Raw genomic sequence first — 27,420 nt, 5'->3', positions numbered from 1 at the left:
CTCACATCCCTGCCCCAACACTGCCTACGGCCAACCTCTTCCCGTTTTACCAAGCTGGTGGGCAGTGAGACTACAAGATGAACGAGACATGGGGACACGTCCCCTTTGGGGACGCTAAGGGGCCAGAGTTCTTTGATCCAGCAAACAGAAAAACATCAGAGCTTCGTGCCTGAAGTTCTTTGCTATCAACGTTATTTTGAAAATGTCAGGCTGTGTAAGGTCAACGAGAACGAGCCCATGGTAGGTAATGAGCAGCTGCGCCCGCCATTCTCCCCTTTTCTGGGCGACGCCGAGGCAGCGGCCGCCCTCAGCTGTGAGCGGCCCTTCCCCAGAACAGCACCTCCGATGACCGTGCGCCTTAAACCACAGGCCGAACAAGACCTGGACTCTGGCCCCGCGCGGCTGCCCGCGGCCCAGGCGACCTTGAGCGGCTTGCGTCACGTCTCGGGGACTCACTTTATGATTCGATAAAGAGCCTGCGACCTGCAGAGGGGAAAGGACAAGCGTGTGCAACCCGAAACGGGCGTCGAGGGAATAATGCAGCTTGGAAAAGAAAGCCAGTGCAGCCTCGACGTGTAGTTGACTGTTGTCCGTCCTGATGTGCTGACAGCATCCGTCCTGGCTAATGGGGCTGGGGACACTTTCCTCTTTCCACTGAACAGAGCTTGGGCTTCTCACAGGTAGAGGAAGCGCAAACACTGCGTTTTGGAAGCTCCAGGGCGTTTACAAGAAGACTTTTTTAAATAACTGGGGTACAAAACTCGTGGTATATTTAAGATTTTACATTTATCAGATTAATGTTTAATATAGCAAGTGCAAAGAAATGGAATTATGTTATTCATAAGATAAAGGCAAATTTATTTTAAAATATTTTTTGTAGTAGGCTGTGGGGGTGTGGTCTGGGATGAGCCAGAAGTTTCAAGTTCATTATGAATGGCTGCTTCTGTCAGTCCTGTAGCTCGTTTACAGAAAGTACCGGAAAGGCCAAATCTGAGGCCATGGTGAACGGGGAGGCCCTTGACACGTCACAGGGTCGTCCCAGCTCCCACTTCCCACATGTATCCCCCATAAATGGCAGCAAAAGTTCAGCCACAGATGGAAAGTGTCCCTTTTCAGCTCTTCATATTTAAAGAACAAAGAATAATTAAAACTACCAACATCAATATAAAGTGAATCAAAACTCTAAATTTTATGGAACAGACTCAGAGCCACACCTGACTTCAATATTTCAAGCTTTAATTCATCCAAAGGCTGGGTTCTGTGGCTCATTCAGTAGTAATAGTAGTTCATTTTCACCTGGGGACCACTTTCCCCCCAAAAAACTACTGTGAACTTAGTGGGGAGTGGAGAGCCACAGGTGCAGCTGAGATGCAGCCGTGAGGATGGCAGCGAGGCCACTCGTCAATCCAAAAGGACTGCGGATTCAGTCCCCAACCAACGTATACATAACCCTGTGTCGCTGGTCTTTGGCGTAACTTGGGAATAGCTGAAGCAATAGATACTGGGTGTGTTCATGCCAAGACCCTGCCGGGCTTCTATTCAGGTAACTGGGACCAGATAGCTTTCCTGGGGCCATCACAGAGGTGCCCACTGTGGCCTTCAGCAAACACCGAAACTTCAAGCTCTCCTTCGCCCAAGCCATCCTCCGCCCCACAAGGCATCTGTGTACATCACTGTCTCCTTCTACTGGACCGGGGCTTCAAGAGGGCACGAGGCATGCGCCCCTGCCTCGCCTGACACTAGCAGGCATCGGTACGCATTTGCTGAATGGACAGCCGCCTAAAAGCATGAGAAATGCACAACCCTCAGTATGAAAGCAAATGCAAAGAGAAAAGAATGTAACAAATTTAATTCTCATAATTCCCCTCCAGTTCTCGTGGGTGTGTATGTCCATCTTTGAAATCAGTATACCATCTTCCTCACTCTACATATTTTCATCAAATAACAAATTCCGGTGTTGTAGTCACGAGGAACTACTTGCTATTCTTTAATCATTGCACGTTCACTTCTCACACCAAATCCTCAGCGAATTCAGAAATCTAACTTTCCAGAGCACAGCGAATCAGAGGCAGCAACGCGTCAGGGTTCAGAAGTGAAGAATGGCATTTGGGAACGCTGGCCCAGGACCCGACACTTAGTATCTGCTGATGGACGGCCAGACAGCTAGACCAGTGGATGAAAGGTGAGCTAACTGCAAAGTAAATACGAAAGGACAGGAGCAGAGAGATGGGCAGGGTGTGGCGGCCCAGAGCGGCGATGAGCGCTCACAATCCCTATGGCACGTTAGAACCACCGTGGACATTAGGAATACTCGTGTTCAGGCCAGGAAAGAGGCCTGAGAGATGAATGGATTGTCTGAGACCCTACTGCAAGTTGATGGCAGGACAAGGACCAGATACCACACATCCTGATTCCTAATCTAGAGTTCAGGGGGGTTAAATACGGCGAACCTCGTCCTCCACCACACCCTAGGCCCACCTGCCCCTCCCACACACTGCCAGTGAAGAGAGGCCCAGGCCAGAGTCACGGTACAGAGTGCACCTCCCGGCAACAGGAGCACTGGGTGCCAGCTCTTGGGCACCCCTGACTTGTCATGAAGCCCTGAGCATGTCCCTCCCTCCAGACCACACACAGCCCAGAGTGGGTGCAGTGAGCCTACGCCACCCTTTACTGTTCCTTGACTCCTCGCAAGTGCTCGAGAAACCCTTATGCAATAGTCACCACGCTTCCATGCAGCGGAGATCATGGATACGGGCGTGCACTTACCCATATGTTCCACCAGTATTGCACGTGCACACACCTGCACACGAGTGCATGTGCCTTTCCCAAGCTACGCCCAGTTCCCGTCGAAACCCTGGGTGTAAAGGGCAGCGTTTATTCAGGAGGTCGCTTCGTAACAATGAAAGATTTCTTCCACACAGAAGCCGTCGTGGAGAGAGAACACATCTAATCGGCAATGCCAATGCGCTGATCTACAATGACTGCTAAACTGACCTTTACTTACTTACTTCTTACTAACTGGGTCTGACCCAAGGTCACTGTTCTCCTGAAGAAAATCTGAATTTATAGATAGGTGTGAGCTCAGATTTTATTTTAGAGGCTTTGTTTTTGCTTGTTTATTTGTACAGAACATGTAGTTTTTTCATTTCCCATTTGAAGAACAAACCCTCTAGAGTTTGAGCTGGAGACAAGATCAGAATGTATCTGGGTATCATTCATATTTCATGGGAAAGAGAAAAGTAGTCAACTTTACATTTAAATCACAAGCATAAGAGATTTACAAAAGGGGGGACCCCACGTGTTCAGAAAGGTGGACCAGATGACTGAAAAGGCCTGGCCTGGCGAGGTGGAGAGCGGACCAGACCCTTGGCATCGCCCATGATAAGCCAAGGAGGCTGCGTGGGCCTGGAGCTGCAGCAGACCCTGGCGCCCAGTGGAGACAAGCGCAGACTCTCTCTGGAGAGAAGCATCAGAAAAAATGAGCTCACAACCAAAATTTACCAACCACAGAGGGACAGAGGCCCCCGGGAATGGGCGTCATCAAGAGCCACGGCCAACAGTGTCCTTGCCTGGCCCTTGTCTGGGGCCGCCACCTCCAGCCAGGCTCCCTCCACCGCACTCCATCCTCTCCAGCCTCCACGTGTGCTGTGGCTTTGCAGGGGTTTCCTGTAACTTAGTTCCTTGGCCGTTCCCTTCTACCCACAGAATAACGTCCAAACTCCTTAGCATGGCACAGACGCCCTTTGCAGTGGAATCCCAATGCCCCTTTCTCGAGTCTTCTCTTCCCACCTCATACTCCTCACCCGACCAAACTCTCCACGTCCTATGCTGGACACACAGCATCCTTGACTGTGTCATTTACTTTCTGGCCTCCATGGCTTCGTACATGCTGTTCCCTCTTTCTGGGATGCCCTTCCCCATCTTCTCCAAATGGCGAACTCCTAGTCTCTTTCCAAGGGCACCTCCTCTGTGAAGCACCTCAGAGTCCCCCAGGGCCAGTCACTGCTGCCTCTGAACTTGTTTTACGACATCCTAGATGGCCACCGAGGACCTTCTGTTAGTGAATTCTTTAGCACCTGCCTCACTGTGGTTACGCGGGACGTTTTTATTGAAGTAATTAAGAATAAATAAGGAGCTTTAGAATCAGACACACCTGTGTTCAAATCCTGTCTCTGTCGTTTCCTAGCTTTATGGCCTAAGGAGGCTGCCTAACTTCTCAGTACCTGGGACTGTAAGATGGAAATGGTAAATCCTGCCCACCTGGACGGAGCCCCTCCCCCACTCCACTCCCGTGGCCGCCGCTGAGCAGTCACCGCGCTCTTCCCGCTCAGTGCAGACGCTGGCGTCCTTGGTGTGGGGCCCAAGGTGGCCCCGTCACCTTTGTACAGCTGCCACACAGCCCGGAACCTACTTCTCATTTTGACCATGAGGAAAACAATACCCCACAGATAAAACACTCATGTGTAGCACAGTATTTGTTCCAAGCAGACCCTCAGCGAATGACACTGGCTATTACTTTATTTCCTCAAGCTTAAGATTGTCAGATGCACTACTGACTTCCCAGGCTTTGGGGCGGGGGCGGGGGCGGAGAAACAGGACCACATGAAACAGAGAGATCACTTGTCAGCTGCCTCTGATTTCAGAGATTAAAACGTGGAAAAGGTGAGTCTTAGAACTCAGAAAATCCAGTGAGACTGCTGAGTGGGTGCACTTCAGGTAGAGATGCTGGGGACCCCAGGAGCCTCTCTGACCTGGACGTGCCTGCGCCCTCAGGCCCTGGGCACTGGGTGTGGGGCAGAGGGCAAGAGGACACAGGGACCCCCAGGGTCCCGGCCTCAGCCCACCCGGTCTGCACGCCTCCTCGGACTGCAGCCTAGTCTCCAGGAGAATGCTCAGAGTCGGCCTCACCTCCAGGATCAGCCCGCCGCTTTTCATCCCTTCACTGTCTTCACTGCGATGAAATGCACACAGCATAAAATTCACCACGTGGGCCAACTTAAGTGTGCGATGCAGTGGTAGCATCCGTTACACTCACTGTGCTAGGCAACCATCACCCCCATCCGGTTCCAGAACGTTTTCATCAACCAAACAGGAACCCTGTACCCATTAAACAAAAACGCCCCGTTTCCCCTGCTCCGAGCACCTGGCGACCGCCATCCTCCTTTCCGTAGCCACGACCTGGACGGTCTGGGTGCCTCCTATCGGTGGGATCACATGATCTTTGTCCTTCTGTGTCTGAGTTACTTCACTTTGCACACTTTCACGGTTCATCCAGGTTGTAGCATGTGTCAGAACTTCCCTCTTAAGGCTGAGCACTATCCCCTTGTACGGAGAGACCGCATTTTGTGGTCTCTCACCTGTCATCCACTCACCTGTTGATGGACACCTGGGTTGTTTTCGCCCTTTGGCGACTGTGCGAATGACGCTGCTAAAGACACGGGTGTAAACATGCCCGAGTCCCTGCTTTCCGTCCCCTCGGGCACATACCTGGGAAGGGATTGCTGGATCATGTGGTGATTCTACACGCAGCCATTTGAGGAATCGAGTGCACTGCTTTTTAAGACTAGCTCATGCAGGCAGATTGCTTAGCAACCAATAAATGGTCATTACTACCTCTACTATTGCTTGTGAAGAACTGTTCTCCCGTTGTTGTGGCTGATGAGACCCCCGATGTGAAAGAGGCTGCGATGGGGAGCACTGAAGGTCACAAACTAAGTTTTGAATCGTGCCAGGGTAAAAGCAACAAGTTCTGATAAGGTCTCGGGAGGTAAGGTCTTTGTTGGAATCCAGGTTCTGTTTAAATCCAAAGAGGCCCCGAGAATGGGGCCGGAGTTACTTACAGGTGAGACAGGGAGGTCACGTCTGCGAAGATGCCCTCTGGGAGGGTGGAGATGTCGTTGCCGTGCAGGGACCTGAGGAGAGAAGAGGCTGTTGGTGAAAGGCAGGGAGGGTGGGTGCGGCCCCCTGCAGAGAGGGGCGTGGGCAATGAGGGAGACGCCCCGCCTCAGGCACACTGCCCTGCTGGCCATGAGCCGGGCAGAGGGAGCCCCGGTAGACCACCCTGCCCCGCAGCCCTCCTGGGACTCGTTTTCTTCCATCCGCAATAACCCAAGTGCCATTTCTGTTTATGTAACAATCAGAAGCATGCAGCCAGGAGCCTGAGGGTAGGCTTTTCTTGGTAAGGAAGTTAATACACAAGCCATAAGCCGGCAGTGAACCCTGTCACCTTGCCCCAGATGGGGCTGTCAGAGGATTCGAGTTCATGGATACACCACGGGCCATCACAACAGGCGTGACAGGGGGCTTTGGTCACAGGACAACAACCTCACAGTGGGAATTCTTAGGAAAAGTTCAAGAATCTTGCAACATACTCCATCTGAACAGGAGACTCACATGCACATTGGGGATTCCTGATCTTGGATGGCCTCCACGCACACACACCGCACACACAACTTGGGGCAGAGAGCGACCCTCATTTCTCAGCTGCTTCCCCATTCATCCCTTGGACTCTGTTAGCACTGAAATGAGAGTGGACCGGCCTCCCACCTTTGGACACAGTTGGCCCTGCAGGGGCCCCAGATGTGGAGCCGTTTCTGCCCAATGAGCTGGTGGCAGGGGGAGGTTTCCCAAACCTGCCTCAGTGGAGCAGGTTTCCCTGGAGGAAGGAAGAGTGGGAGACTTACAGCAGACGCAGGGAGCACAGCCCCTGGAAGGCCAGCGGAGGGATGCACTGGAGGGAGTTGTAGCTGAGGATCCTGCAGGAAGGAAGGAAGGAGGGAAGGAAGGAAGGAAGGAGGGAAGGAAGGAAGAGAATTGCTGTTTGCCTGGGGCTGCAGGCCAGCGAGGAGTGGGAGGGTCATCCAGGGCCACAAGGAAGCTTGCAGGGGTGACCGAAGTGGTCACCCTCTTGACTGTGGTGGTGGGTCCATGGGTATGAGCATAAGTCACAATGTACCAAGTTGTACACATTAAGCATGTGCAGTTTATTGTATATTAATTGTACCTCAATAAAGCTAGTTTAGAAATAATAACAAGAGAAAGGGGCCGCTCCTGTCTATCCCAGGAGAGGGCTCTGTCCACCTTGCAGCAGCCGGGGTCACTCAGACGGGGATTGCTTGGCCTCCGCACTGTGGACGATTCTTTGTTTGGGGCTGTCCTGTGTATTGTAGGGTGTCTGGCAGCATCCCTGGCCTCTCCCCATGAGGTTGCAGTAGCTCTCCCCACCCACCTCCCCCTGTGACAACTGAAAATGTTTCCGACATTGCCGAATGTCCCCAGGAGGGCAGAGCCGCCCCTGGTGGAGAACCACAGCCCTAGACCATGGCAGCTGCATACGCTGGCTCATGAAGACTTGGAGGAGGGAGCAGGCCAACTCGTGAGCAGACCCTGGGGCAGGTGGGCGCAGGGGGATGGAACCTCACTCAGTGCCTGGGGCCCACATTCTGCTCCCGGGGCCTGGCAGGTTCAGAACCCCGTCCTGCCTCTGCTGTTTGACTGCAGTAGAACATAAGGGAGAGTTCAGAAGGTTGTGGGCACATTATCTGTAAAATGAGGTGGTAGGAAAGTGAATGATGTGCTTTTTAGCTCCAGGCAAATATAAGGGATTCTTGTTAATGCTTCCTTGGAATATAATGAAAGAAATCATTAAATTATGGGCACAAAAGTGTCCAGAGGGCCACTGTTCACAATCGTGCGAACTGGAAACAACCCAAATATCCATCAACAGTGGAATGGATGAGGAAAGTATGGCGTATTCCTGTAAGGAATACTATACAGCACTGAAAATGTGCAGACCACAGGTTCACACGACACAAGTGGGTCTCACAAACATCATAGTAAGTGAAAGCATATATTCTGTATAATGCAATTTGTATAAAGTTAAAAAATGGGCAAAATTAAACTTCATTGTGTAGAAATGAACTTGTAGATGGCAACACTATAAAGACCAAAGGTCATCATAAAAGCCAGGGTCTGGGCTGCCTTGAGTGGAGAAGGGAGGAATAATAACCAGGATGGGATAGAGCAGCTTATGGGGTACTAGCTGTGCTTTTTGCCATAGGTATTTACACATGCATGCTGGCTTTATGATTATTTGTTAAACTTCACGACCATGATTTTTGCACTTTTCTGTTCATAAAAACATTTTTTAGAAGTGTTTTTGGCTGGCAGGCCCTGGCACAGTCCCTGGCAGATGAGGGAGTCTGCATGTGATCCCTGAGAGTGATGGGGCTTGGGGAAAGCCACAGCGCGAGCCCTCCCGCCACTGCCTCCCCTGGCCCCCGCCCCCCGCCTCCAGGACTCACAGAGTAGTCAGCTGGCTCATGTTGGTGAAGGACGAATTGCTTAAGGAACTGATCTTGTTGTTACTTAAGTCCCTGGAAAAGACAAAAGCCCCCCAACAGACAGTTTGATCCCAAGAACTGGCCCCTCATTAGTCGTCTTTCCTTCCTGTCCTTCTCAAGTGTATCCGAGCCCCTCATGGAGCTGCCTCACAATAGACCAAAGAAAGATGGCCTCTCTCTTTGGCACTCTGCCACCAGCCACCAAATCACTCCACTCCCCCGCCATTGGAACAGTCAAAACACATTTGCTACATTATTAGTAAACACTATAAACTGGAGCCTCAAAATTCTGTCGGCCAGTGCTACACAAAGCAACCATCCTTGAACTGAACGCCCCATACGACAGGGAGCTTGTGGCAAGATGTCACACCCAGGACACTGAACACAACTCACGGCAGCTAACGCTTTCTTCAGAGCAAGGCTTCCTTAATGAAGAAAGCGGTGTGTGGGTTTACGTTCTGGTTCAAGGTCCTGAGGTAACTGCGGACGATTACAAACAGTTCTCGGGCTGCCGGTGGTCCGCTGACCACACTTCGAGCAGCGCGCTCCAAGCCACACCCTGGACTTCTGTTCTGGGAGCATCTGGCCAATGAGCGGATAAAGACCGTGGAAGTGGGGTGTTAACTAGGCTGGAAGACTAAGAGGAGCTAACTGATTCTGAGGCTTATTTTGTGTTTTTTATGAGGTGGAAATAACAGAAAAGCAGATGTTAGTCTGAAGAAAAATTTAGTTACAGATACTTATTTGTAGCTGCCATATTTCGTTTTTGGTTTGGGGGCCAAGGTTGGACTGAGAAATTTTCCATCACCCTCTCTACTTCTGCCCTGTCTCCTACCTTAGCAAGGCTGACCTGCATTAACAATAATTATCAGCCTTCCCTAGCTGGTGTGGCTCAGTGGGTGGAGTGCCGGCCTGTGAACTGAAAGGCCACTAGTTCAATTCCCAGTCAGGGCGCATGCCTGGGTTGCAGGCCAGGTCTCCAGTTGGGGGCGTGCAAGAGGCAACCAATCGATGTATCTCTCACACACTGATGTTTCTCTTCCTCCCTTTCTCCCTCCCTTTTCCCCTCTCTAAAAATACATAAATAAAATCTTAAAAACAAAACAATAATTATCAGCCCAGGGGGAGGCATGGGGAAATGCCATGGGCAGAAGCAGACAGGATCTAACCCCAGGGAGCCTGGAACAACGCAACTTCTAAGCATGGCCACTAGGTGGCAAAGCAGTTCTTTGCACAGAAGGGGTGAAAATTAAACAGACAAAAACAAACAACAACAACAACAAAAGGAATCAGCCACAAGAGGGGGCTGCAGGGAATCCCAGGGAAGCTGGAGCCACAGCAGTCAGATGCCAATGGCCCTCCTGTGCTCTGAGGCGGGCCCAGGGTCCTCAGGCGGCCTGGGTACTCACACGAGCTGCAGGTACTTGTAGGTGGACAGCTGTCCTGGAACCAGCGTGAACTGGTTCCCGTCCAAGTAGCTGCAGGAGAAAACACAACACTTAGTGCCCTGCCCCCACCTCTGTCCCATGCTGGGAGAACCTTTCCCTGCAGCAGGGGCCCATCACTCATTTCCTCTCCTACCGGTGGACCACCCAAAGGCCCAGAACTGCTGATTGGAGGAGAAAAATTTCTTAGACTGAGTAGGTGCCACCCCTAAACCTTGGAAAGAGCCACTGAGACACGAAGCTGCCCTTGGCTCCCTTCCCACTCCTGTCTCAGCCTCCCAGCCCCTGCCCTGTCTGTGGGCACTTCCAGGGTTCAACCCCGGCCTGCCCTTCCCTCTCACTCTATAATCTTCCTGGCCAAATAGGTCTGATCTGCACCATAACAGCTCTCAGGCCCAACTGCCAGCTTCCCTACCCCCCACCAGCTACTGGGCCCCCCTCTGCCTGCTGGCAAGTTGTGTGAGGCCAGTCTCAGGGGAGCCCTGCACCCAAACATGCCCCACCCCAAACTCAGTGTTTTCACACCCAGTCGGGCTTCCCAGATTCCATCAGCACCATGCTCCACATCCCTAACCACTGGCTCCCGGACCCCTACGGTGATTCTCCAGCTCCCCCTGCAGCCAGTCCCACGACCACTGGCTTATCCAACCCACCAGTCTCTAATCATTTGCTTTTTTTTTTTAAGTTATTTTTTCAATTGCAGCTAACATTGAATATCATTTCATATTTGTTTCATATTTGCATGCTGATTAGACAATTATTTACTTTACAAAGTGATCCCCCTGACAATTCCAGTACCCACCTGGCACCACACACAGTTACTACAATATTCTTGACTATTCCTCATTTGCTTCTGTTCTGTTCTCACCCCACCCGGGTACACACTGCATGTCTGGCTCCTGCGCAGCCTCCTTCTGTCCTCCCAACCTCGGTCACCCTTCTGGGACCCATTCTTTACACGTTCACCCACGTCATAGCCCTTAAAGCCAAGCCCATCAAAAACTCTCCCCAAACTTCCCCAGGTTCCCCACATCCACAGGGTAGAGCTTGGGATTCATGAAGCCTCGAACCTGCCCCCTCCCCGCCCCCACGTGCCATTCTTGCTAAGCAGTGGCCCAAGCGCCAGCAGCTGAAGCCCCAGCAGGGCTCCCTGCACAGCACCCTTACCCGCTGCCACCCTCAGGGTGGCGCCCCACACCCCAGCAAGGTCAGGGCTGTCCTCGCCCTGACCCATCACTCTGTTGTCATACAAAGTGACTTCCCGCCCATCTCGCTGGACCATCTCAGAGGCCCTTCAATACATCCGAGGAAACTGAGACAGAAAAGTCAGGTGGTTTTCCCAGCATCCTCCGCCAAAAAGGCAGGCCATCGCACCCGTCCCACTGTAGTCGAGGTTGCTGTGAGGCACCAGGGAAAACGGGGACTCCAGCACTGCGGTAGAAAAGGGGACAGTGACGGGTGGGCGGGTCACCGGACAAGGACCTCAGCGGCTGGTGTGCTTGTGAAGAAATAGCCAGCCTTGCTGGCAGTGAAATAAAATGAAAATGTCGTCACTGCCATCGGGAAAAGCAAAGCTCGGCTACAAGGCTGGAGGGGCCAATCCCGGGGGACAGGTAGGGCTGGGGACTGACCAAAGCCTCTGCTTCGGAAGGGCCTGTTGAAGAAGCAGAGCTGTCTGTCCCTATGCCTGCCGTTTACAACATGAGTTAGAAACCCAGTCCACATCGACAAAGCGTTTGGACCACAGCAGCGGCGTTGACAGGAGGGCCATTGCCACGCGGGGCTAGTGGGGGGACAAAGGAAGGAACTGTCCTGGAAGGCCGCCAGGCAAAAGGCGGCAAGAGTCCTGACCAGGCACCGCTGCTTGACTCGCAGTTTCAATGAAGCGGCGTCCACCTGGGCACTACTTACTGTGGAAGACTCGGAAACAACCCAAACACCCAACAAAGGGCAGTGTGTTACGTGGCTCGTAGGAGATTCGTGTGCTGCCACATTATGCGGTGTGAAAACAACTTCTGTGAGAGTTTCCACTGCAGAGCAGAATGCTCATGAGGTGATGTGAAGCAAAAAAAAAAAAGCAATGTTATTGCTTATCGTAAAGGCCGAGCTTAATCTAAAGGGACGAAGCACTGGCCATGGGTGACTCTCACCGTCAGGTGACTGCAGAGGGGGGATCGAAGCAAAGCTCAGAGCCGGCCTTGGAATCTGCATCTCCTGCAAAGCCCCAACTCTAAGCCGCTAGAGAGCTAATGTCTGCACGGGTCCCCCTCTCCTGACACCAGGCCTTGGGCTACTCACAGCTCTGTGACGTTCTTGGGGAGGCCCTTGGGCAGGGCCTGCAGGTGTTTGTTGCTGCATCGGACCACCGTGTCCAGGCAGGCACATTCCTGGGGGCACTGGGGGCGCGGCAGGCAGCCCCCCTCCTCCTGGCCTGGGGACGAAGCGGCGTCAGTGAGGGGACAGGCCTTCTCAGGGACTCCTGTAGCCGGAAGCCCCTCTTTGACTCCCCCTCAGGCTCCAGGAAGTATCTTCTTGGCTGCACCCCTCCCCCACCAGGGACAAACCCCTCAGACCTGTTTTGAGGTTAAAATAGGTCTTGGGTTGATCTCTTCCGCCTGAGACCCAGGATGGCCCTGAGCGCAGCAGGGAAGGAGGATGGCAGCCTCACCTGTGCTTGAGCTCCTACTACATGCCACATACTGCACGAACACATTCTCCTTAACAGTGCAGTGAGGGTGCCACTCTCGCCCCCGGGATGAGGACAGAGAAGTGCCTCTTCTCTGTTCGCTGAAGGAGCCTGGTGTCTAGAGCAGGGCCTGGCACACAGCGGCCCCCACAGAAGAGCAGCTGAATGAATGCGTTTCTATTTTACTGAGATCTGGAGAGGTTCAGTGACTTGCTCAGATCAGGAGGCTGGTTAGAAGCCATGTGGGGTCTGGCCCCATTGCATGTGTGGGACAGCATGAACCCCTAAGTCTGCAGCACCGAGGGCCAGCCAGGGTCCAGGTCTCTGGGTTAAATGTACTTACAGAAAGACAATCCACTAAAAAGTGAACTGCGATTTTCTCTGAATGACAATCATTACTAATGTTTTCTTTTTTAATCCATACTGTAAGCACATTATTGCTCTTGTAATGACACAAGAGCACCACCAGGCAGGGGTAGGTGCGGGACTAAGAGCCAGCGTCCCTGCCCCTCCCCTGTGCCCACGCCTCCTCTAAAGGGCATGCGCAGGGTGCCAGCCACGAACCCCCAGCCCCCTGACCTGGTCCGTCCAGCCCGCCCTCCCTCCTGCCACCCAGGGGCACACGCGTCACCTTCCTCACACCGGAAGTCAGGGAAGGCCACGTCCTGCAGGGGGATCTGCCGCAAGAAGTCTGGGTTCTGGCACCGCGGGTTCCCTGTCACGATCTTCCTCTTCCGCAGCCAGTCGCCCAGCCAGGCCAGCTGGCAGTTGCAGTTGAAAGGATTGGCCAGAAGGTTTCTGGAAGAGGAGCTATGTGTGACCGCGAAGACACCCTGCCAGTCTCGGCTGTTCCATCCAAGCCCTCTCCGCCTGCCCTGTGCTGTGCACATAGCCCCCAACACTGCCCCACACACAGCCCCCTACACAGCCCCTGACACTGCCCCCCACACTGCCCCCAACACTGCCCCGACAACCAACCACCCATTGCCAGCAGGCAGCGTTCCAATGTGGTGGGACCCGTGTTTCTGCAAACCAAGGGACCCAAACACACCCTGAGTTTGTCCCTTAAAGGAGCCAACCGGAAGCTCTTGGGATGCGGTGGGCAGGGGTTGCTGCACTTACAGCGTGGAGAGGGCCTGCAGGGTGTCGAAGGCTCCTGGGGAGATGGTGGTGATCTGGTTGTCGTACAGCGAGAGCAGGCGGACGTTGCGCAGGCCCGTGAAGCTGTCGTTGTGGATGCAGCTGATACGATTGTTCCTCAGCATCCTGGGGGGTGGAGGAGGGGACAAGTCCACGCTGTGCCCTGTGGCCATCACCTGAGAGGCACTCTGGCCACCGGTATCCAGCTCACAGACTCTCCTTGGGAGCTCGAGCCGTTCACAGCACTGGAATGCTTCCGCTGCGCCCACCCCCAGAGCCTCCCTGCCTCTGAGACGCCCTCCTCGGCCTCCCACGGGCAGGGCCCCACACAGGCCACCTCCTTCACTCCCTGGACGCCCAGTGCCCAACCCCACCCCCAACCCGCAGCCAGGCTCCAAGTCAACGCCAGAGAGCTTTTCCTAAAACCCAGCCCTGGTCCTGTCCCTCTTCAGCCTAAAGCCACAGTGGCCTCCAAACTGCCCCCAGAACCGTGTTTAAACTCTTTCCTGTGACCTTCTGGCGTCTGTCCCACCCAGCCCCAGCCCAGCAGCTGCCTACCCTGGAGGGCAACACACCCTGGACGCCTCTGTCCTGCAGACCTGCTTCCCAGGCCGGCATTGCCACGCCCCCGCCCCCTTCCTCCTAGAATGCCCTTCTTCCCCGTGTGTACAGCCTCGAGGCTCCCTTCAGCTCAGAAACCTGGCCCAGTCCCCGCCCCAGCCAAAAACAGAATCGAACCAGACATGGAATAGGCAATTCACGAAAGAAGTTAAAACGGCTTACGAACAGTCCTAAAAAATGTTCAAACTTACTAGTAATCAAAGACATTTGAGCAATATTATAGCCAAGCTACAAAATAATCAAAAACACAGTGACAGTAATAGTGATGATTTTGATAGTGGCAGCGATAGCAATTAATAGTAATGCTGCCCAGGGTCAGCATGGGTGTGGGCGAGGGGCACTCTCACACCCGGTTGGCTGGAGCTTGACTGGGGACCCCCTGGAAGGGCATCGGTGAGACACACCAAGTCCCTAAGAGGGTGTTTATACACCGCCCCCACCCCCCAACCCCACCAGCAAGTCTGCTTTTAGGAATCCCTCACATGGACTGATCCTGGATGGCACAGAATTGCATGATAAATACATTAATTACAACATTGCTTATAATTTAAAAAGAAGAGACAGCCTAAGTTTCCAATAATATATATAGTCATTCAAATGATGTTGTAAAATAAATTTTAGTGATTTGTAAAGGTGCTCACATTGTGTTTCAGGAAAAAGCAGGGTGCAAAATAAAATGGATTATAGGACCCATTTTTAAACTCTGAACATACGCATGCGTGTACATGGATGCGCACACACCTTGTCTCTGCCTAGTGCAGGGGTTACGGCGTTTCTTTTCCCGTGCCTACACCGCCACTCTCGCTGGCTCTGTCCCATCCCCTGCCCTCCCCGCTCCTCCGTCCCCATCCCAGTCTTCCTCAGAAAGAACCCAAGAGGCTGCTTGAATAGCCCACGGCACCCTCATTCCAGAAAGACAAGGCAAGTATAAACAAGGATGAGGCAGCCCCAGGTGAACAGCATGGCAAAGTGGCCACACTATGTTCACAAGCGAAAAAGCAAGCCGCAAAACACAGCAATCAATAAAATCCCCTTTTTGTAAAATGGACAAAACCCCACAGAGTCCCTGCCCCTTCGTGTACCTCACACCATGCCCAGATGTGCGCTTGGCAGACAAATCCAGGGCCCTACAGCCTGGCGGGGCCCCTGGAGTGCTGCTGCCCACACAGCTGCTACCAGCCACTTGTAGCTTCTTAGATTTAAATTAATTAAAATGCAATGGCATTCAAAATGTCGTGCCTCAGTAGCACCAGCCAGGTGTCAAATGCTCCAGAGCCACTTCTTAGCTCTCACGTTGGACAGCGCAGATGTGGGACATTCCCGCCACTCTGGGAAGTCCAACTGGACAGCACTGTCTGTGGGATGCAGTAAAGGTCAGCCTGGCCACCTGAGGGGCCGGTGCCGCCTGGCCAGAGTGGCTCAGTGCACTGTTTGAGGAGGGGCAGTGACCCCGGGACCCTCCTGGGTCCTGATGTCTACTTAGCTCCGGCGGGGCTCTGGGTCATGGGATCCCAGAACCCCAGAAATGGTGGGCCATTGCTGCTCCCCCTTCCACACCCACTTGTGTCACCTCTGCAATGTCCCCACCATGGGGCTACCCAGCCTCTCCTGCCTGCAGGGGCGCCAGCCGCTCCCAAACTGAACACAGGTGCTGCGCTCTCGCAGCCTGGCCCCCGGGCAATGGGGGGCCTCCAGAAGGGCCTGCCTCCCTCCACCCCTTCTCCAGGCACTGACCCCACACGCCACAGAGCCAGAGAGCAGGCCTCCCCCCCAGTTACCAACATCGGATTACTTGGCCCACTGCAGTCAGGGTCCCCAACTGTCCCTTCCTCCTAAAGCTGAGGTCATGGAGGTGGGATCTCCCTGCCACCCTCTCTTCCTTTCTCTTTATGCGGGCACCCACACTCTGGCTTTTGTTTGCCGAAGTCCCGCCACCTGCCCTGCTCCCCGGCTCACACACTCACAGGGTCCTCAAGCCGTCCAGACCTCGGAACATGGCACTCCGGATGGACTCCAGCTGGTTGGCGGTCAGGTGCAGCTCGCTCACAGAGGCAGCGCCCTCGAAAGCCCCGTCTTCTATTTCTGACACCTTGTTGTTGCTCAGATTGCTGGAAGAAGAGGTGGCGGGAAGATGATGAAGCTCAGGACTCCCCATTCCTGCCCGCCACCCCTGTGCCTGGGAGCCCTGCCCTCCCTGCTGGTGGGAACTCCCCCACACGTGGAATCTCCCTTCTCCATCCTGGGCCAGTGTCCTGACCGCAACCTTCCAGCCAATGGGCAACTCACATTTTCTTCAGATGGGTGAGTTTTTTAAACATGCCAGTGGCCTCCAGGATGGAAATCTCATTGTTGTTTAATCGTCTGTAAGAGGCAATGAAGGGAACTCACACATCCATAAATGACAGACACTGAAGTATCTTCCAAACTGAGAATATTTGGGTTTCAAACCCAGAGGGGACCCCCAGAAGAATTTGTCTGGCACGGCAGATTGACCCGATTGCAAAGGAAGGAAGTCTTGGCTGAGTGCTGGAGCGGGAGGAGGGACAACTATGAATGGGCATGTTTTTAACATTAAAAATGCGATGGAAATTTACACACACAAATGACGTGTGCGGGGGGACCATACCCATCATACATATGTGCACCAATTTATATTTTTAGAGAAAAGAAATAGTTAAAAGATAGCATAAGCCCCAACCCGAGCAAATGAAATCATGTCCCCCCAAAATAGCAAAAGCATGATTGAGGAAAGGCACCCCCGTTTCAGGCTGGTGACCTGCCCTGGATGCCAGATACTGCTTCAAGAGTCAGCAGGGCTGTGAGTCAGAAACCAAGCGGCCACAGTGGGCAGCTTCCTGCAGAGCCCGCAGCTGCCATGTTGGTGTCTCCAGAGGTCCCCAGACAGAGCCCGACCAGAGGAAAACCAGGAGCAGGCCCAGGGAGGGTGGCAGGAGCAGGGGGCAAGGGAAGGGTGTGGAGGGGCTGGGGGCCTCACAGGTCCCCCGTGGACTGGGGGATGCGCTCAGGGATCTTGGTGAGCTTCAGGCTGGAGCACTCCACCACACCGGCCTCGCAGCGGCACTTGTGGGGACAGGCCACGTCGCTGCTGCATTCGCTGTTCAGCTGGTGACCCTCTGTGCCTGCAGGGCAACAGCAGAGGCCGGGGCTGAGGGGCCCGGGGCAGGCTCCAAGCAGGCTTGCCCAGCCCAGGCCCTCCCAGGCCCCTCAGCCTGCTGCCCCAGCCCCCTGACCGCCCACTGCCACCGCCTCTCCCAGCCTGCCCTTGGTTCCCCACCTCCCCTCCTACCTGGAATGAAGTACTGTTCTTTGGCTGCAAAGAGAAGCAGACACACGGCATGATGCGGATCATCCAGGGCTTGCAGGAAGAGCCCCGCCCACAGCCCCACTGCCCGGCGGAGGGCACCCCAGGAACAAGGCTGGGTTACCAGATCAGAGCCCCAGGGCCCGTGCGCCCAGCCCCTGTGTGAAGAAGGCCTTCTAGGGAACACAGATGTTCCTGGCCCTGGCCAAGGCTGGAGACAGCACAACCCGCAATCAGACCTCTCGGGGACTGTCACAGCCACGAGGACTCTCACGTGCGCCACGCAAGATGCAGGCGGCACAGGAAGGCATCGGGCCTCCCCCCAGGATCCGGGCTCGGAAGCTGGCCTACACCATCCCCAGCCAGAGGCTGCTTCTGCTGCCTCAGAGCCTGAGGGAGGCAACTATCTCACTGAGGGGGGGTCCCAGGCCCCCCCCCCCAAAGTGTGTTGAAAGGGCTGAAAGCAGCAGCGTGAAAGAGAACTGGCCTGGGCGTGGAGGACCTGGGTCCTTGTCTGGGTCCTCCCTGTAAGGGACCCTCAGCAAGCCCTTCCCTTCCCCAGTCCTCAGTAGAGGAAGGGCGGGCCTGGACCACACTCAGATCTAAGTCCGCAATTCAGGGCCAGCACCCTGAGACATCCTTGCTGGAGCCATTCAGGGAACATCATGGTCCCCGAGCAAGCTGAAGACAGACCCGTGGGCAGGCAGCTACCTGAGCACCGGAACTTCTTGCTCTTGATCTGCCCAATGCGCTTGTTGGCGAGGCGCCCGGGGCTGGCGCAGCGGGCTCCGCTCGTCTCAATGGGGTTGGTGCGCAGGAAGTCGGCCAGCCACTTGAGGTTACAGTCACAGATGAAGGGGTTCTGGGCCAGGTGCCTATCCAAAAGGAGCGGATCAGGGCTGTATCTGCGCTGGCCTCCACCTGGATGAGGCTCCCCGCTTGGAGCCTGGGGTTGGCCCTGGGGAGACTACACCACCGCAGCACCACCCGGGTGAGCCCACCGTCTTTGGGGAAGTCGCCACAGCACCCAGTGAGGAGGGCTCTCTGCAGGCTCTGCAGCTTCCAGCTGTCCCCGCCACACTCCCCCTTCGAGCCTCCCTGTTCCCCCTCTCTCTGCCCCGGGGCATTTCAGAAATGTGAATGGAAGCAGAAAGGACATGGAGACTGGCCAGGTGAGTCTCCGGGGGTGTCCACAGGTAAGGTGACAGAACAGGCACTGGAACCCAGGCTGCTTCTTTTCGGCCATTTTACAGGCCACCCCCGACACAGAAAGGATCAGAAGGCATCACTGAACAGATGTCGGGGGGGGCACCCCTCTTCTCTTGCTGGGCCACCTGATCACTGGGCAGGGTAAATGTGGGAGGGAGCAGCTGAGAGGTGATGCTGACTGAGGGAGCCTGGGTCGCTGCGAGCTGCCTTTGCTGTCTGTGCTGGCCGCCTAGCAGGCTCAGAGCAGTCACACCCAAGTCACCCCGGCAGCCAGCTGGACCCCCGTATCTGGGCCACTGCAGCCCTGGGTGTGCCCTGCTTTCCAAACCGAGATGGTCAGGGCAGAGGATTCCAGCACCTGTCCCGGCTGCTGGCTCTGAGAGCCAGTGCGTCTAATGTGGACGTGCAGGGAGACGGGGCAGGGGCCACGTTTCCTCCATCATTGCTATCAATTCAGGCCGCTTATTGGCATCCGCCTGCCCCCCGTGGGGCTGCAGAGCTCTCCAAGCAGAGGCCCTACCCTGCACAAACTGTTTCAAACTGTGCTCCAGTTGGGAATAGGCGATCATTGTTTGTGAAAGTTCGAGTCTGTTTTACAGCCTTAAATAACGAGGTCTATTCTCATAATTGAGGGGGAAGGTAACTGCTTTCTTAGTGGTGCTGAGGACATGCCTGGGACCAAGTCCCTGCTTTTGTTGGGATGTCACATAACATCCTTGTGTGACCTTAGGTAAGTCACGTAACCTGCCCCCACCTAAGCTTCCTGGTGAGTAAACTCAGGGTGATAGCACCTAGTCCCATAGGCCATTGGGAGTATTAAGTAAGATAATGCATAGGGAGCAGTGGTCTGGCATTTAGCAAGGGCTCCATAAACAGTGGCGATTATCGTCATCATTATTACTACTATCTGTGATTATATTTTCTATGATGTGTATGACATGTGGTATATGTAATATATCTCACCTCCGGGAAGCCCTCTTGCTTTAACATTCTGCCCCAAAGCTTTAACATTTTGCCCTGGCGACAGCAGCCAAGATCTCAGGCACTGTGCCTGAGGGCGGATGTGCTCCCGGAGAGCCGGCCAGGTAAATGGACACAGAGAGAGGCCGCCTTCAGGGGCACCTCTGTTTGACTTAGTCACTCCCCTCCGACCTTGAGAGGGAGACAGCTCCTCATGTGCCTGTCGCTGCCATCGCCCACCCCAAGCTTTCCTATGTGTGGGTCCCCGGCCTTGAAACCTCCTTGGTGTGTTTCTCTCGAACACTCTGCCAGCTGCATAAAGTAATCCACCTTGCCCATGTCCACCTGTGACCTCCACTTTCACGTACTTGGCGAGATTTCCCCATGGGGCACCGTCTTCCTCTCTCTGGCTGTAAGGGGATTAATTAGCAGGAGTGGGCTTTAATGAGTTTGTCTTTATGGCCGACACCCTGAGGACGTGGGCGGTCCCCAGGGAGCAGGAGCTGCACCTGTTCCGGCACCCCGGGCAGATGGTATCTGAGGGAAAGCACTGCCCAGTGGGTGGACAGTGTGGTGGGGATGGCAATGATGGCAAAGGCTACGACAACATTAATAATAAATGCCCACTAAGCACACGTCACCGGACCCACAGGCCAGCACATCAGGTCAAACCACAGGGCCCAGAATTGAAGATGTAGAATGAAGAACATGTACGTGCCTAAGTTTAGCCAAACAGTAGATGACAAGAAGTTTCCCTGTGCAGAAGCACTCCAGCTAAAACACAAGGACTCTTAATAAAAGCATAACCACACCCGCATTATCAAATCAAGAAGGAAAGTCAGACTTCAGACATCACCACTGCAGGGTCCCTAATGAGTGAATGGGCCCAGGTGTTAAGTCAACGGCTGTGTTAACTACAGAAAGGGAGACAGCCGGACATCACGTGCCGCCTAATGGAAGTGTGAGATCCTACCAAGGACGTCATCTTGCCAAGAAAAGAAAGGAGAAAAAATCGGAACCTGGCCAAGCTCCTAGGAGTGATTTCCACCTGCAGGACAAAGACAGGATGGGAGTGCGGGGGGCTGCGCCGGGGGGCGGGGTGCAGTCGGGGAAGTCCATGCTCGGGGAAGCTCCGCGGAGCCAGCGGTGCCAGCAGTGCCATGTCCCCAGCAAGGAAGCAGGAGATGGGCAGGTCGCTTAAAGATAACCTGAAAGGAGTCGGGGTGGCAGGGAAGAGAGGCAAGTGCAGGTGAAAGGACCCCGGCTCTGAGTTAAAGTTGGGTGATGAGAACTGGGGGGGCCACTGTCCTGCTTTTAACGTGTTTGCAACACTCTGTGACAGAAAATTAAATTCCTAGAGCTGTTGCACTCTAATTTCTAATTTATAACCATCATTGCCATTACTAGGTTTCATCTGATTTAAGACACTATCAATTGTAAAAAGTACTATTATTTTATGCATTATCAATAAAGAACAGCATGCTGTCAATTGATATGCCATCAATGACAAAATGCACCCCAATTTCAGAAGTGTTAATGTGGAAACAACATGTGTCTTAGAATACATGGATATTATTATTATTATTATTATTATTAACGATAGCCAGCATTTAAGAAGCACTTACAATGAGCTAAGCTCTGTACAAACATCCCCTTTAATCTCATAGATATCCTCATTTTATGAATGAGAAGCTGAGGCCCAGAGAAGCAAATTACTTGCCCAGGGTCACACAGCCAAGATGAGGCATAGTTGGGATTTGAACCCAGGATTGTCCAAACCAGAGCCTGTGCTCTTTCTCCCATAAGAAACCATTCCCAGTGAGCAAAAGACAAAGGACAAGGCAGGTGCCTGTGCCAGGAGGCTGTTACCTCCCCCCACGTCCACCTGCTGGGGCACAGGGCACTCACAGGGTCTGGATGGCCCGCAGGGAGGTGAAGGTACCCTTGGCGAGACTCTGGATCTTGTTGTCATACAGGGAGAGAAGCGAGAGGTTCTGCAGGTCCTGGAAGGCGTCAGGCCGGATACAGTTGATCTTGTTGGCGTTCAAGAGCCTGAGGGCAGAGCCAGGGCCAGGTGGTGAGGGGAGAGGCACAGCTTGTCCTGGGCACCTTCCTAGGCACTGAGCAGGCACAGGGGACCTGGTCCCCTGGTGTCCACTCCATGCAGAGGAGCCGAGAACTCTGCCTGCCTTCTCCATGCACGGGGACCGCTGAGCCACCTACTCTTCTCTTTCAGGGAACTGCTAGAGGTGCCCCTTGGCATTCTCAGAAATCAGGGGGCATAATGGCAAAGCCACCTCCCAAAGGCCTTTGGGAGGCTCCTCTCCCTCCTAGAGCTTAGCTGGGCTCCCCAGGCAGCTCAGATGGAGCCTGGGTTCCTTGCCTCTTGGGCCCAGAGGGAGAACCCTGGCCTGAGCCCTGGTGGCTAAAGGAGGACGAGCTGGGCCTGGGTGTCCCTGGCAGGAGACAGCTCTGTCCCAGCCAAGCTGACCTCCTTGGGAACAGGAGCCTCTCGGCTCAGGCACCCTGCAATCAGCTCTGAGCCACCTCCCTCCCGCTGCGGCCTCGTCAGGGCCCCAAAGCCTCTCACAGACCTATGACACCTGCCATCCTCCAAGCTCCTGGCCGCAAGTGAGCCCCACACCCCGGAGAGGTGGAAAAAGCCAGCGTGAAAAGCCCGAGGAGCACTGGCTCTTCCAGGGCCCCGCCCAAGGGCTCCCTCGGATGGGTCCTTACAGGAGCTGTAGGGTGTACAGGCCTCCAAACACACCCCGGGGGAGGTCTGTGATCTTGTTCCCGTAGAGGACCCTGGAGAAAAGGCAGCAGAAAGGGAGAGTTAGAGGACAGCCCACCACACCGGGCACCACCACGGAGCCATCGTAGCGGTGTAGGTCTGTTGTAGCAAGTTGCCAGTAGATGGCAGTACAGTGGTTAAGTTGCCTGTTCTTAGTTTGCACAAAAGTACCCTGTGAGCTTGCGGGGGCCTCAAGCCCATTCCCAGAGGCACAGACCTCACTCTCTGCCCCCACACATGGACCCACAGAAGCCTGCAAAAGGGACCCTTTAGGGAACCTCATGGGAAATTAACCTGATCTGGAATCCAAAAGGAGGGGGTTCAAAGAAGAGAAAAATCTCACAGGCAGGAATAGTTAACACATGAGCTCTAGCATGTCGAGCAAGTCTGCCCAGCACAGAGAAGACACCAGGAAGAAAGAGAGCACGGTGTTAGCTGTGCTAAGGTCCAGCTGGTGGGACTGCAAGCGGGTCTCTTACACCACTGTATGTTCAGCCCTCTACACTGAGCGTGCATTCCGTGTAATAAGAAGAAAAAGCAGAGGTTCCAAAAAGACATGCAGGCAGGAATGAGTTTGTGCAGACAACAAAAGAATCGAGGGGCTTGGGGAGTGGGGTGCATTTCATTCCAGTATCAGAAGCAGCCCCCACGACATTTCCCCCCACCCCCGCCACCGCCACATTCAGTTTGAGCAGAAACAGCGTGTGCTGTCTCTTCAAACACGGTTTCCCCATTGTTCCCAGAGCAGGGCACGGTCCCTGCAGTGGGGCTGGCAGTGGGGGAGGAGCCCCGTGTGGCTCAAGTGGTGGAAACAAATGGGACAGAGGCTTGGACTTCACCCGCCCAGCACCAGGAAGCCCCTGAGACATGAAACGGTCCCCATTTGGAAAGATCCCTCCATCTGCTGTATGGAGAAAGGCGTGGAGGGGACAGGCATGGATGCAGGGAGACAAGGTCAGGGTCGCCCAAAGTAGACACTGTCAATGAGATCTATTTGCGTGACCTCACACGAGAGCTCCCATATGATGGGGAGATGGCTGTGGCAAGGCCCCCAAGAGCACAAGCCCACTTAGATGGGTTACTGTCCTGCCCACTTTAGAAGCCTCCTCATTCACTTCTCGGAGGAGGAGCCCTGCACTTCGGCAGGCCACCTCCAGGATCCGACCTCCTCCGCCCACGACAGCGACCCATCGCCAGGCAGTCGGGCACTGCCGTGTAGGTGGTGCACTACACACCCTAAGCGGTGCCTTTTACAAGGGCCCACTACCTCGGACTCGACTCCAAGAGAAGAAGATGTACGTAACAGGCGTGATCTGGCCGCCTCCTGCACTCACCAACGGGGAGTTCTAACCGTTCCACGTCCCGGGACCCTATCTACGTGGGGCTGTGTCCACTGCTGCCGAGGGACAGGTGCAAACACTATTCCTGGGGGCAACGAAAGGCCCCGACCAATGGGGAGCTCCCCTGACGACAGACAGGGCGCCCTGAGTGTACTCTCTATACAGACAAAGTGCCGTGGGACCTGCGAGAGTGAGGGGCTTGGAGAACATGGGGGTGGGGGTCGGGGGGCAAGCAAGGGGTCTTGGAAAAAAAGAGATGAAGTCACGCTTCCAAATGAATCTTTTTTGGTGTTGCTAAATTTAATTTTTATTTTTCTGGATAAATTGTGGATGCTGCATGATGCTTTGTGGATTGACAGACCGCCGCTCCCCCCCACCCCCCAGTAAACCCTCAAGAAAGGGAGAAAGGAGGTGGAGGAAAATGCTGTCTTTGCATCGACCACCACAAGTTGGGATCAGAGCATGTCTGGGATGGAAGATGCAGGTGTGGCAGACATCACAACTGGAGCTGGTGGCTGCTACCATTGTAGGTGCCCTAGGGAAGGCTCAGGAGCATGGGGTGCTGGGCCTTGGTGGGGAGGCAGGGCCAGCATGAAAGCTGGGCCGGGTCAGATGGCTGCTACAAAGAATACTGGGAAAATCCCCACCGTGGTGGAGAGAGCATCCCAGTTGCCAGGGCAACAGCTCTGCCTAGATTTTCCACGCACTCAGTCCTTGATTCGCTTCCCCCTCCCAGCTGCAGAGGGTCCACCAGCAAAGAAGGGGGTGCTGGACACACAGCAACCCTGGACTTTGCAGCCAAAGGGAAACCAGGGTGGGCAGGGGCTGTGCTCTCCCTCCAGCACCCACCCGAGGGGCCTCAGGCTCTGCTGGCCTCCTTGGGGGACACCTGGGCCCCCTGCAGGAGCCTCGGTGCTGCTACTCACAGCGAGTTCAGGGAGCGGAGGCCCTGGAAGGCATCAGGAGCGATCTCTGCGATCTGGTTGTTGCTCAGGTCTCTGCACAGTGAGCAGGAGAGAGGGTGGCTGAATCCCTCAGCGGCCACCAAGCCCTGTCTGGTCCCTCGACCTCCCAGATGCCATGGGAGGGCAGGGGCTTCTGGGACATTAGACAAGTGAGGGGCCCACTTTCCCATCCATCAGAAAAACCCATGGCCACTATCGCTGTGCACAGTTGGGGGGTCGTGCATGGTGCAGGGTGGGGGGAGTGCTCCAGGCTTGGTCTGTTTTTGACAAGGCTTTTCCCCACCTCCCTGCTGTCTCCTACATCCCCTGTAATGTCCACAGTGGCTCCTATTGGTGCCCAAGCTGACATGGGAGGATGACAGTCGATTCTGGTCGTATGCCAGACTTGGCTCCACATTTAGGCCTCAGGACAACCCTGCAAGAGGGTCACCCCACAGTCATCCTCACATTGCAGATGAGCCACCTAAGGGGCAGGAACGCCAGGCAGAGCCTTGCCCAGGGCCTCTCAGCCATCAGAGCTGAGCCAGGACCTGCCCGTGGCTAAGGCGTGCCAGGTCCAGGGTCTTCCTCCTGCCCCATGCCGACTGTCAGGAAGCAGCGGGAGGCACTCACATCCGCCGCAGTTTTCTGTAGGGAGAGAAGGCTCCCGGAGGAATGGACTTGATTCCATTGAGCTCCAGGCGGCTGCAGAGAGAAAACAGAGGAGGTGTCGGGTCAGATCAGCCCAGTGCCGGCAGCTGCCTGCTGGGCTCAAACCAGGCCCTTTGTCCCCCCTGCCCTCCCATCCACTGTCTAGAGTCGGTGGGCTGGCACAGGCTGCTGTGAAGTGAGCTCCATTATCCCAGGCTGCCATGGCTGACAGGGGCCCATGAATGATGCTAATACTAAGAAACCAATTCTAGCAGACTCACCCAGCTGGGCTGGACAGATGGACCACAGAGGAACACCCCTTTCCCAGCCCTCCAGAGTTGCCCAGCCTTGGCCAGAGAGCTCAGCCAGCCAAAGCAAACTGACTTCTCCATTTGTAATGAAGAGCCTTAGGGCAAGCCCTGGGGTGGTCCCCGCTCCAGCTCTTCCCTGGACCACCAGAGCCCGGCCTGGCCCCAGGGCCGTGTACTTGTGCCTGTCCTGCCCTGTACTCACATCTCCGTCATGGTCTCGGGCAGGTTGGCAGGGATGGCGGTGAGGCCTTTGCCACGACAGTCCACAATGCCATTGCTGCAGCTGCACATGGCCGGGCAGGAGCCGGAGGAGAGGGTGCAAGAGGGCACGTGGCCTGCCTCGCCCTGGCCTGTGGAGACAGTGGGCTGTGACCTCGGGGTGTCCCGTGTAGGCTGGTCCCTCCTGAGATACACGCTGGTGAGCCGCACAGGGCACACGGTGTCTCTCTGGGTGAGGGTGGACCAGAGATCACCAAGAACTCCGACCTAACTCTGTGGGCACCTGGCACACAGAGGCACTTGTTAGATGCTTGCTGAACTTGAATCTGAACCTACCTGCGCTGCACAGAACTGTGATTCGCGGAAACTCTAGCCTAAATTCTGAAGCTCCAGGTTCTCGTCCAAGCTACTCGGCACTTTTAGGTCTAAGTCTCCTCGTCTGTCACCAAAGGAGGACAACGACTATGTTTGCTTAGCACATACTCTGTGCCACATGCTGCGGTAAGCGTTGTACATGCGGTTTCTCCTTTAGTCCTGCCGTTCCACCGAGGAGGAGAATGATAGTACTGTGACCATTTTACAGGTGAGAAAACAGTCCTTGACATTAACTAATTTGTGGAAAACCACACAACCGATAGGTGCTAAAACCAGGATGAAGCGCAGTGTCTGATAAATTACTTAAAATATAAGTTATATAGAGTATACTCTCTCACATGTACAGCTGGCTGACTTCTATTTATGGATGCCCCCCCAGAACTGTCCCCCAAACATGGAACATTTCCATCACCCAGGCAGGCTCATCCGCCGCTCCCCCAGTGTCGCCATTGTTCGAGATCCAGCACCAAAGATTTGTTCTGCTTGTTTGTGGACTTCCCATAAACAAAATCAGACAGCAGGTTCTCCTGTATCTGGCTTCTTGGGCTCAATATAAAGTCTTTGAGATTCGCCCACATTGTGCGTATCATCCGTAGTTTGTTCTTTTTCAATGCTGCCCAGCATTCTACTGCCCAGGTCACCATCATTAGCTAACCCCTCACGTGTCGGTGCACATCTGTGTTGTCTCCCATTCCGGCTGTCATGAAGAAAGCTGCCTGGGATCCTCCTGGACACGTGTGTTCACAGAGCATATGCACACACCTAGGCGGGGGGGCTGCGGGGTCACGGGAAGACACATGTTGGGCTTTTGTGGGTTCTGCTAAACAGCTGTGGGAAGTGGCTGAGCCAATTTACACTCCCACAAGAGTTTTTTTTAAATCCTCAGCTGAGGGTATGTTTATTTATTTTAGAGAGAAGAAGAGGGAGAGAGAGAGAGAGAGAGAGAAACATCTGTGTGAAGGAGAAACATCTATTGGTGGCCTCTCGCATGCACCCCAACTTGGGATCGAACCTGCAGCCTAGGTATGTGCCCTGACTTGGGATCGAAGCCTCAACTTTTT

At 54.5% G+C, this 27,420-nt stretch overlaps 1 protein-coding gene across 2 annotated transcripts in view; it reads right to left on the bottom strand.

Moving 5' to 3' along the window:
• The window catches only part of SLIT1 (slit guidance ligand 1), a 146,277-nt gene that overhangs the window by 17,856 nt on the left and 101,001 nt on the right, over nt 1–27,420 (bottom strand). Inside the window, exons 9-25 of one of the 2 annotated variants that reach the window (XM_024563184.3) lie at nt 25,968–26,115; nt 25,437–25,508; nt 24,786–24,857; nt 22,462–22,533; nt 21,634–21,777; nt 18,268–18,431; nt 17,542–17,565; nt 17,230–17,374; nt 16,521–16,595; nt 16,199–16,342; nt 13,596–13,739; nt 13,105–13,271; nt 12,086–12,218; nt 9,752–9,820; nt 8,304–8,375; nt 6,684–6,755; nt 5,841–5,912 (exon numbers count right to left, since the gene is read on the bottom strand). In XM_024563184.3, coding sequence (XP_024418952.2) covers nt 5,841–5,912; nt 6,684–6,755; nt 8,304–8,375; nt 9,752–9,820; nt 12,086–12,218; nt 13,105–13,271; nt 13,596–13,739; nt 16,199–16,342; nt 16,521–16,595; nt 17,230–17,374; nt 17,542–17,565; nt 18,268–18,431; nt 21,634–21,777; nt 22,462–22,533; nt 24,786–24,857; nt 25,437–25,508; nt 25,968–26,115 — 1,789 coding nt within the window. The remainder of the gene's footprint in view (nt 1–5,840; nt 5,913–6,683; nt 6,756–8,303; nt 8,376–9,751; nt 9,821–12,085; nt 12,219–13,104; nt 13,272–13,595; nt 13,740–16,198; nt 16,343–16,520; nt 16,596–17,229; nt 17,375–17,541; nt 17,566–18,267; nt 18,432–21,633; nt 21,778–22,461; nt 22,534–24,785; nt 24,858–25,436; nt 25,509–25,967; nt 26,116–27,420) is intronic. The other variant, XM_045197491.2, reaches the window with a different exon arrangement.

Source organism: Desmodus rotundus, chromosome 4 (genome assembly GCF_022682495.2).
Source record: "Desmodus rotundus isolate HL8 chromosome 4, HLdesRot8A.1, whole genome shotgun sequence".
Taxonomy (NCBI): domain Eukaryota; kingdom Metazoa; phylum Chordata; class Mammalia; order Chiroptera; family Phyllostomidae; genus Desmodus; species Desmodus rotundus.
Note: the sequence above shows the minus strand (reverse complement) of the source record. Positions and strands in the feature narration are given on the sequence as shown.